Below are 11,071 nucleotides of genomic sequence, written 5' to 3'. Positions count from 1 at the left end.
CCCCGCCTGCGGGCCGGCCCTGCCCGCGCACCAAGGGCGCCTGCGCCCCGCCCGGAGCTGCGGGGAGGCGGCGGGAGGAGCGCGGGGACTACCCGTGCCTGACAGGCCGGGGCAAGCCAGGCCTCCCCTGCTGCCCGCCATGTCCCGCTTCTTCCAGGCGCTTCGCCGCGCCGCCAGCGCCCGGGCGGGGAGTCCGGGCGTGGAGGAGGCAGACGTTTACCGGTGGGGTCTGACAGGTCAGCGGGCCGCCGCCGGTAGCCGGGCTGCCCGGGGGAAGGGGTGGTGAGGGGGTGGTAACGCGCGTTGGGGCGTCGGTTTCTGTGAGAGGATCGCGGGAGGCGACGGAGGGGCCCTGCGACTGCCCAGCGCTGCGCTGTAATCGTCTGGGTTCTGTGTTAACAACCCTCAGGCCTGAAATAAATGAAGGTGTAAATAAAGGTGGCTCCCGGGCCTGTAAAAGTGAGCCATAGCTGCTGCAGAGAACGTTATTGCTGCTGTGCTCACCGCTCCGTGCAAACCTTCCCCAGCTGCTTCAGTCATGCTCTCCTCGGCTTTGCAGTTAGGTGTGCGGTTAGGCCAGGGGCTTCGTTCATCAGCCGCAAAGTGGGCCGATGTTGAGCATGAATGCTTTAAAGTGCTTTCCACTGCCTGAAGGGTAGACATTAAAGGGGAGCGCCTGGGCTATCCAGCCTGCTTGTGCGTTTTCCTCAGCTGTGGGGAGCCCATATTTCAATCTCTGTGCTAGTTTGGGTTCCTGTTTCCTGCGGGCTGCTGAGTTACTTCATGCCCTCAGCATGCATGCACCTTTCCCCGAGGAGGATAGGGCAGCAATGGTGCAACGTTATTAATAATACGCAGCACTTGAGTCCAGGTACAAGGAAAGATCTTGAGAACTCCTACTTGGCTTGTTTTGTGTTTGTTTTGATATATTGTGCCCCATAATAAGGATTGCAATGGTGGTAGTAGCTACAGTGACCTACACTTGAGGTCTGTCCTAGCTTAAGCATAGGAAAGCTGGAAAACATCTTATTGAGAAATGATTATTATACAATAGTAGAGTGTTACAGACATTTTCGGTAGCTTAAAGTGTGTCTCTGGATGTAGTACTTACATATTTTAAAAAGCGGCTGGAGCTGAAAATCAAGCCGTCTTTTAGGAATGCAAAGTAGCGGCTTAATTATCAGATTAGGTTCCTTGTACAGGCCTTTGTAATGACTTGGCGCATTTTTGAGTGTACAAGTTCCTGAATATTATTTAATATAATGGATTTGCTGTAACACTGGTGTCTCTGCTCTCTGGCCTGGTAAACCAGCTTTGCTGACAACTGTTGTGCTTTTCCTGCAAGGCAATTGTTTGGGATGGCCTGGTTTGTGCAGGACCTGTTTCTGGTAGCTTCAGGGTATAACTGTGTATAGAGTGTATTGGATGACTGTGTAAATGTAACAAATTGCTTTTATTCCCAGGCATTAAGCTTCGTCCCTATCAAATAGAAGGTGTAAACTGGCTGGTGCAATGCTACGAAGTCCAGCATGGCTGTATCCTGGGTGATGAGATGGGTCTTGGGAAGACTTGTCAGGTGTGTTGTTGTCGTCTTCTTATGGAAAATGATCTTTGCCTAATTTAGCCCAATGTTTCTGCAGAATGAAAAGAAATTCACCCTAATGATTGGTCAGTTAAGCAGCCCCATCCTGAAGTCTATACTTAAAAGAGAGAGCTCATTGTTTCTTTCTTTCCTTAATCACTTAAAACGCCTGTTAGGTCCTGAGTGACACTCCAAAAAGGTTTCATGGTTTTGTAAAAAGATGCGTGGTCATTTTACACAGACATCTGAATATGTAATTCATAGTGCACAGAGCTGAAGGGACAATACACAGTCAGTACAGAGAGGATGATGTCGTTTTGATGCACCTGCAGCAAGATGATTTTTGGGTTTGTCAACACATGGATTAAAATTTACAGGTGTAAATTTTTCAGTGCTGCTTTTTTTTTTGATAAGTTTTTAAATGGGTTTCGGTTTTGTTGGAAAATGAATGTTTGTGCTTTGGTTCAGCTGGTGGTATATAATGGGTCTTAAATAACAAACTGGTAATTTTAGAAAGTGATGTATGGTAGAACTTTTTTGTGACTGTGGAGAAAGGCCTTTGAAAAGGGGCTCCGGATATTGAGGTCACATTTTGGGTTCTAAGCTTTTTTGTCATCAATGGTGGATCTCACCTGACGTTCCCTTAGCTCTGTTTTGTGCTAGAGAACCTGTGGGAACCAGCTACAAAGCTGAAGAGGTAGGCAGTTTATGTAGGTTCAGGCTATTGGGTTTAGCCCTTTCCTTATTATAAAAAAAATTTTTTTTCCTTGCCTTCTAGACTATTTCTCTACTTCTTTATTTGACAAAAAAATTAACAAACAAAGACAGATTTCTGATACTTTGTCCTCTGTCTGTTCTGAGCAACTGGAAGGAGGAACTGGAAAGGTAAGTTTCAACAGTTGTCTGGCTCATCATATTCTTGTACAGCAAGTTACAAAGGTTCTTTTCAAATGGGCTCAGTCCAACAGTTTTCGTCCTTTCAAAAGGAAAAAAAATAAAAAAGGATGCTACTGAAACTACAAATCGGTGCAAACACCACTTGCAGTTAATGTGTAGTCTTTAGAATGCTGTGGTATACATGAATTCATCTAACTTTATAGTATTTATGGACTTTCAGTACAAAAGCCCCCACTAGCTCCTTGCTTTTTATTGTTTTGTAACCCTCCATGCTCAGCCTCTCAGGCAAAATCTGCTGAAGACAGCCAGGATTCTGTATGATGAAAGGTAAGACCCAAGCTGAATAGTATCTTTCTTGGCATGCTCACATACACATGCAAAATACATTACATCTGTGCATGCAACCTGTCTTCACTGGGGTGCAGTGACTGTGCTGATGGCACATTTGCTGTGCCTGGAGTACATACATTTTTAAGCTGGAGCCCAAACATTCCTTTTAAGAGGAAGGGCAGAAAGTTAAAGATTAGAACAGAAGTCTGTCTATGTGGCTGTCGGGCAATGCTGTCTCTCAGCATCTGAAGTCATCCAGGTTACATTCTGAAGTGAGCTGGCCTGAGTTGGACAGACTTGCAGTTGGAATAGTTGGGGGAAAGTGCATCCCTTCATAGATCAGCAGTGAACAGCTATCCAGGAGAAACATTAGGCAAATATCAGCGGTGGGATTAAATGAGGAAGAATTTTATGGTCCCAACTCTTCCTCCATGGAACTGGATTTATCTGCTTTTTGACTAAGAGGATAGATTTTTGAGCGCCTGACTTGGACCTGTTTGCTGCAGACATTGTTTGCCTTTATTTTAGCATTATTTAGGCCAATTCTTTGGTCCCAACTGGGCAAACTGTATTCATTAATCTGCTTCTCATGAGCTTTTTCATTTCAAAATGAAATGAGATGGGCCATGAGACTGGTTTTCAATCATCTGCCTTGGACTTTGAGACCTAGGAGAACGCAGTTTATTTGGGACTTGTCCAAACCAGAACCAGCAGCTGAAGTGCCAACCTGAGATGCAAATTAATCAGAAAGGGGTTAGATTCAGAAGCTGACATTCAGCCACATCTCACAGGGAGGTAGGGTGTTTGGATAGGAGGTTCTCATTATCTGTGCAGTAGCTATGTTTGATAATGGGGTTCAGGGTCATAAACACATGAAAGACTTAGCTTGGCTCACTGTTTTTTCTCTATCTTTCTCTTGACAACAGGTTTGCTCCAAGTATTTCCTTTGTAACATACATGGGCAGCAAGGAGGAACGACCCAAGCTGCAGCAGAACCTCAAAGAGCAATCTCACTTCCATGCACTCTTGACGACATATGAGGTATGTTATGTCTTTGTCACTTGAAAGGAGGGCTTGAGTTTTTCCTCACCTTTTCCATTCATCTGTACCACTCAGCTCATGCCTTGTCCTCTGTACTCATCTCTGACCTTCCTCAGTGATTTTCTACTCTGTAACCCAGTTCACCACCTGATCTAAGTTGCCATTTTTGTGTCCCTAAAATAATCTACTTTAACCCCAGCTTTGCTGCATAGCTGTATCACACTTTGAGTAAAGAAAACAGACGTGTCCATCCTTAACTAATGCTAAATGGTACTGCATTGTCTTTGTATGTGCCTTACAGACCTTTAACATTTAATAGAAGTGTACACATGTGTGATGTTTATTAAGATTCTATTAATCAGGCAATGCAAGAACACTTAGAAACAGTTTGCCTTTTTTGTGCGCTCTTAGGCATGCCCTCCTCAGGCAAAACTCTCATTCCTGGACTGCAAAATGGTGAGGTTCCTGTTAATTGTAACAGGATATGGCTGAATCTGATCAATTTGGGCTGAATCTGATCGAAGCTCTCCTGAGAAGGTCCTGTCCTGCTGTAAATGGAACCAGTTAGAATAGGGTTGCTTCCTTGGTCACTGCTTTGGACTTTGCATGGTCTTGTGCTTAGTTATCTGGAGTGGGAAAAAGCCCTTCTTTTTCTCTTAAGAGTCAGTCCCACTCAGGTGTTACTTCATATCAACACTTTGATTTAATTTTAACAATCTCTTAACAAACACATCAACTTGAAATTAGAGGAAAAGCATCTCTTACAGCTCCTTCCCCCCTCCCCCCCGCCCTTCTGATCTCCCTTTCCCTTTGCCCTTTTGCTTTCCCTCTCTTCAAGTGTTTTGCTGTCTCTTCCCAATGGGAGCTGTGTGACCTATGTTGACGACTCTGAACCTGAATCATTTTCCACACTGCACAAGCGGGAGTGGGTAGCAGTGATAACCCTTGCCAATGTCATAAATGGAAGTGCTTATATTGAAGCAAGTCCAAGAAAGCAATCGACTGTATTGAGATATTCACTTAGCTAGGATTTTTCTTGTCTCTGTTGCTTTTGATGATAAAATTCTGTGCTTTTTAAGGATTTCTTTTGATTTCTGACCTGATTTCTCTTCCTCTGGATCTGAAGTTGGGCAAGCAATGTCAACACTTTAGGGTACTATCAGGACATTGTAATAGCTTAGATGAATCCACTGAAGCATTTGTTTGGTTAGAGTGTAAAGGATTGTGATGGGGAAGGTGCATGGTGTTTCTTACTGAGTGAGAAAGATATGAAAAACTTCACAGAGTTGAAGAGCATTTATGGTGTGTGTAATTAATTTCCATTAATTCTCTGAGGTTCTACTGCTGGTGTTTTGCCAGACAAGAGTTAAAATGTAGGATCACAACAGCTTGTGGTTACAATAGCTGTCATGTTACTTTCCTCAGGTAATAAGTGGCTTCATTCCACTTCCTCCATTCCACCATGGTTTGCAAATAGACAAAAAGATGTTGTGTTCTTTAACTGGTGTATTAACTTAAGTCATAAATCATGGTTCATTTCTTTTCATTGCAGATTTGTCTGAAAGATGCAGCATTTCTAAAATCGTGAGTCTGGTTTTAATTTATTCAAATTTAATTCTGCATGTCTGTCAGCAATTTCTTAAGTGTATATTTGTATGTGTGTGAGATCCCATGCTTGTTTCACAAGAGCCAAGGACATTCTTTGCTTGTGATTAGAGCTTTGCCTTTACCAACTTTCAGTGAAGAATCTTTAATGTCAGCTAAGATGTACGTGAAATTCCCCCAAAGTCAAGCCAGTTAACTCAAAATAATATGATACATAATGGCTTATAGCAGTACACTAAATATCAGTCCAGAAGGCTGATATTTAGAACAGAGGAGATCTTCAAAAGCTTCAGATTATAAAGGTATTAGATGCAAAATTTGCTGAAATTGACCTGCATTATACTATGCTAATCATGTGCTAATACCATATCCTGAAGTTTATTGCCTCCTGCCACCAGTCAGAACTGTGGAGGGTTTATGGAGCATTATGCTTTCTAGCGAGACTGATTATACAGCTGAGTTCAGCCTGTAGGAAGGATTTTACAGAAGCCTATGCTTGAAATGGGGAGGAATTTTCCTATTTTTTAGTAACAGCACCAATGCCTTGCAATAGCGGTAAGCGCTGTGACAAATGCTGGGGGCAGCCCGATATCATGAATGGCTCAGGATCTTTGTATGAGCATAAGACCAGTGGCCCCCACTGACACAATTTTGGATCTCCCAGAGCTACTCAGTCCCACTATAGGCACCCTGTTGTCTTTCTGCAAAGCACCTGCCCTTGGCCACTGGTGGAAGCAGCAGGTTGTGCTGGATGACACATCATAGTAGAAGCCAGGCCTTATGAAAGGTAGCCATGGCCATGCTGTCCTTACAGTTTCATGTCATGTCCTGCACTGCTGCATATGATTCTGCTTATTTTGCAGCTTAGCCCAGGGAGAGCAAGTAACTAGCCCTAGTATCACAGAAATGTCAGCTCCAGTGCAATTTCCTACTTCTAAGGCTAGCACATAACCTCAAAGCCATGTCACTCAAGGGGTTTTTTGCCCTCTAGTATTCCTTCTGAAAAAAGTGGCTGCTAATCATTTTTACCTTGTCCTTGTGTAGGACTTTGTAAAGGTGGGTCAGAGTTATCGGATGTCTCATCACCACCATTCTTTACAAGCAGTGTAACAACACAAATGAGTTGAGCAAGAGCCCTGTTCTAATGTAATGTGGAGAGATTAATTTGGTGAGCCTGTAGAATAAGAATAATGACATTTCACTGTCCTGGCAGTGGAGAACCACTCTTAAATAGCAAAGAGGGGAATCAAGGGACACAGAGGAGCTGTGGGGAGAATGTAGGTCCCTGTGATTCCAGCCCTTGTATTTCACTGGGAAAAGAAGTGTGTGGGTAAGAAAAGCTAGAGGGTCATGCTTTCACTCCCCTGCCTACCCATCAGCCAGACTTGACTATGAGGAAATCACTCTGTCATGTGGGAGTTGAAACCCTAACGGTAAGCAGGCACTAACACTGAGGGTTGAAAAGATCTGGAGTTTGTATTAAGCCTAGTGGATCTACTAGGTCACCAGTGATTCTGCAGCCTACTTGATGAAACAATGTATATAGCTGTATCAAGCCCACAACAAGCTGAAGCTGCTGTCTTGGATGGTTTGCAAAAGGCTTGTAATCACTCTGCCATCACTACCTGGTCATAGTTGTTGGATTTTTGCAGAGGTGCAAGCACCTAGCTTCATGTCTCTCTTGCTCCAAATTGTAGACCTCCTTGAATGTTTGACTAACTTGTGCTTATGTCATTTTCCCCATAGAAATGGGGGTGGAGAGAGAAGCAATAAATTCAAGTGAATTTACGTAGTTTTGATTTCAGAAAAACTCATCCAGGCTATAGTTAAGAGGCTGCATTGGCTCTTGAAAACCAGTACTTGTGAATTCCTCCCACCCTGCTTGTGATGTTTGCTTGTGGTTCATGGGGTAGGACCATCTCAAGTTCAGCCAAGCAGAGCTACTGCTTATTTCAGTCTTTTTGTCCTGACAAGAATGAATTGTCTGCCCCTAACAGAAGATGCTCTTTTTTCAGCTTTAACTGGGCTGCCTTGGTTGTAGATGAAGCTCACAGACTGAAAAATCAAAGCTCTCTGCTTTACAAGACGCTTTCTGAGGTAAAATAACTCATCCATCTTTTAGTGTCTAAAGCCTTTTTTTTTTTTTTTTTCAGTATAGCATACAGATTCTCTGTTCCTCTGAGTATTTATTAAGCTCTGAGCCACAACCAGTTTCCATCAGAGTTGGTGAACGTATTGCCATATTTAGTGGCAGACAGATAAAGGCCTATCTTGTTGGCTTTGTATGGAGGTGGGCAGTATTTGGAGCTTATCTCTCATTCTGACTCATGTTTGGGCTTGACACATTGGAGCAATCTGAGAGACCGAAAAATGTAAAGCATCCAGACATAGTGCTGAACCACAGCTGTGCTACTGAAGTGGTAGAAGTCTGGCTGACCTAAGACAATATAAAGTGACAAGAGGCTATCTCCAGCTCTGCGAGGGTGAAGGAACCCTTGCCTAGTTCATGGGACCTCAAGTCATGAACTATTGACTTCCACTGTCCCATTTAGTGGAGCCACCTTTTTTTATTGAAATTAATAGAATTGCTCCAGCTTCCAAAGCACCCTGCCAGAGTACAATGAATGCCTGAGTGAAGGATACACTTCTTGTCATGGCAGTGAAACGTGGGCATTAGGTTTGGGCTGGCATCAGCAACAATGAACTACAGTACCTTGAAAAATAAATTTTTTATTAAATTCCTGAAAGTCTTATCTTCTGAACATATTGTCCATGATGTCTGTATTTCAGGAGCTTTGGTTGTAGTCACAAACAAATAAGCATGATTTACCTTAGCTCTCCTCCTCACACATTTTCTATTACCAAACTTGAGAGAAGACTTGCATTTTTTCAAATGTAACCATGTTCCCCAAGTCTCTTTACAAGGATTACTGTAAGCAGCTTGGACCAGATAATGTTGCCGTGTTTGTCAGTTAGCCAGCAAATAGAAATGGAACATAGTCTTTGCAGTTTCATTTCACTGTCCTATTCCGACAGCATTTTCCAGTCATCTCTCATTACCTAACACTGAGTATGCAGTATTGGACCATAGAGTGCATGGATCTGAGAATTTTAATGGTGTCCATTTTGCACTTTGTTCTTATTTTCCTTACACTGTCTTCCTTGCATTGGTGCATCCTAGTTGGTTTGGTGGGGCTGTTTATCACACCATACCCTATGTTGGATGGTTTTGGCAGACATTTGCAGCATTCTGCGGGCAGTTCTGTGCCACCTGTCATCTTTAAGTTAAGCTTAATAGTGGCGTGGGTGGAGTTGTATATTAAGTAGCTTTTCATTCCAGATATTTTCTCCTAATAATTTTGTTTTGTTGTTGGTTCTTTCAGTTCTCAGTAGGCTTCAGCCTGCTACTCACAGGCACTCCAATCCAGAACAGCCTTCAGGAACTGTACTCCTTACTCAGCCTTATTGAGCCTGATATCTTTCCTAGGGAACAAGTGAAAGAGTTTGTTGAGTATTACCAAGTGATTGAAAAGGAGAGTGAGCCAGGTCAGTAATAAGCAATGTTGTACTTGAATCAGAACAAGCTGTTATCTTGACTAGGAAGCAGACATGTCGTGTACCCTTTATTTGCTTTTTTTTAATGCTGACTAGCTTTAAAACAAAGCCACTAAAAGTAATGATTACTTACCTTAACGTAGCTCTTACGTATTTAAGGTATGCAGCTATGTTTTGGTTTCTCTCTTTGTAAAACCAGACTTGAATCATTTCACTAATAGATGTAAAGTTCCTTATACATTTATTTTGAAAGTACAGTTGTGAAGGTACTGTATAAATTCCTTACATTTAATGCAGTAATCTCCTTTTTTTTTTTTTCCCCTGCCTCTGCATAGCCAAAGAATTGCACAATCTTCTGCAGCCATTTTTGCTTCGAAGAGTCAAGTCTGAGGTGGCTGCAGACCTGCCAAAGAAGGTGGAAGTGGTTCTGTACCATGGAATGTCAGCTCTGCAAAGGAAGTATTACAAGGCCATTTTGATGAAAGATCTAGGTAACTGAGGGGTTTGAACCCTATCAGCTAATTTTAAAACCAAAATTAATTCCTTTTGTAAATCCGTGCTCTGTTGTAGTGAAGGAGAAGATACTTTGGCCTGCAGAATACGCATAGAATGAACATGCCAAATTCAGTGCTTTGGGCTGCTTGATTTGTGGTTTTAGCTTGTGATAAAATAAGAGACGTATGAATCTAGAGCTGAGCTTTTGCAGAGCTGGGGAGGGTCAGCTTCAGGATTCTGCTTTGGGCCATCCTGTAATTAAAAATACTTATCACCAGGTAAGCCTGCTCCTATCCCATGTTTTTGTGTTCAGACAAAAGGGTGGTACAGGAAATTTTGGATCTGTGGATCTCTACAAATTTGCAATAGTAGTACAGATTCCATACAGCAAATTTAAGCGTACTGGATGTAGATATGAGTTTCTTAGGAAACCACAGGGCCATATAGACAATGCAGCCACAGACTCTTACCATAATAGCTCACTCCTTGTCACTTCACATATGAACTAACTGTAAGCATCCTGAGGTATGAGAGAGAAGGTATTTGCTTGTCCCTGAATTTCTCCTCTTCCATCTATGCATACCAAATCATAAGGCTTGCCAGTGCTTATGTGTTGTAGGGAAAGTAAAACTGGGGGGATGGAGACGCTTTGTTCTTCTAGGGCTAATGCCTGGTGCATCAAGGAGCCAATGGCACTTTGGATGCACATCACCAGGCAGGCTGAACCTTCTTCTTCTAAAGTCAGCATATGTGCACTTATTTTCTTTTTCTCCTCACAAAAATGCAACCCTTCTTAACTTCCTGGTTGCCCAGTAGGTCTTGACTTTGCTGTATTACTTTTTTTGTTGGAAAATGAAAATGAACTGCACCAAATTTATTTAACTATTTTTTATGATTTCTAGATCTATAATTCACTCATAGAAAAATGACAGTGACCCAGAAAGTTCCAGGTAGTTTTACAAGGCAGAGTAGTTTTCATTAGGGTCTTTTCCTAAAGTCTTGTCCAAAAAATGTGAGGGAAATTTTGTTTGGTCCATGAAAACAGATGTATTAGTCTTGAGATGGAAATTCAAATGCAGATGTGATATGCAGAGAGAGATACTCCAGTGCTGAAGCACTGCAGAGCAGCGCTTGGTGCCCAGATGTTCCCAGTCACATCCATTGATGGAGCATGGGCTTTCCTGCTGAGTTCCTTTTCTGTGCTCTTTGTTCCAGATGCATTTGAAAGTGAAACAGGAAGGAAGGTCACACTTCAAAATGTCTTAATTCAGCTTCGGAAGTGTGTTGCCCACCCGTACCTTTTCAATGGTAAGAAAGCACTCCTCTCTCTTGAAATAGAGAGAAATAAGTTTCTTGATTTACACAATGGTTTTCTATTATTGCTTGGCAGTGTAATGCTTAGAAGAAACAAGTAATAAACAATGTTGTACTTGAATCAGAACCAGCAGTGAGTTTGTGATCAGTTCCAACGTATGACAGTTCATCAATAATGAGGAATAAAGTAGGAGACTGTGTGAAGTCTGAGTTTCTTACTGCAGCTCTCCGCTTGTTTTCTCATCAGTGCAT

At 42.5% G+C, this 11,071-nt stretch overlaps 1 protein-coding gene across 2 annotated transcripts in view; it reads left to right on the top strand.

Annotated features, from left to right (window-relative positions):
* Window positions 1-20: 20 nt before the first annotated feature.
* The window catches only part of CHD1L (chromodomain helicase DNA binding protein 1 like), a 31,454-nt gene continuing 20,403 nt past the window's right edge, over window positions 21-11,071 (top strand). For both annotated transcript variants that reach the window (XR_012777215.1, XM_075512466.1), the window contains exons 1-9: window positions 21-236; window positions 1,464-1,576; window positions 2,361-2,467; window positions 3,736-3,850; window positions 5,403-5,434; window positions 7,471-7,552; window positions 8,839-9,001; window positions 9,346-9,501; window positions 10,721-10,813. Coding sequence is in view for 1 of the 2 variants with exons in the window: in XM_075512466.1 (XP_075368581.1) it covers window positions 140-236; window positions 1,464-1,576; window positions 2,361-2,467; window positions 3,736-3,850; window positions 5,403-5,434; window positions 7,471-7,552; window positions 8,839-9,001; window positions 9,346-9,501; window positions 10,721-10,813 (958 nt within the window). In the remaining variant the exon portion in view is untranslated. The remainder of the gene's footprint in view (window positions 237-1,463; window positions 1,577-2,360; window positions 2,468-3,735; window positions 3,851-5,402; window positions 5,435-7,470; window positions 7,553-8,838; window positions 9,002-9,345; window positions 9,502-10,720; window positions 10,814-11,071) is intronic.

This window comes from Mycteria americana, chromosome 1 (assembly GCF_035582795.1).
Source record: "Mycteria americana isolate JAX WOST 10 ecotype Jacksonville Zoo and Gardens chromosome 1, USCA_MyAme_1.0, whole genome shotgun sequence".
NCBI classification, from domain to species: Eukaryota; Metazoa; Chordata; class Aves; order Ciconiiformes; family Ciconiidae; genus Mycteria; species Mycteria americana.
The sequence above is the reverse complement of the archived record's forward strand: the minus strand, read 5'-3'. Positions and strand labels throughout refer to the sequence as shown.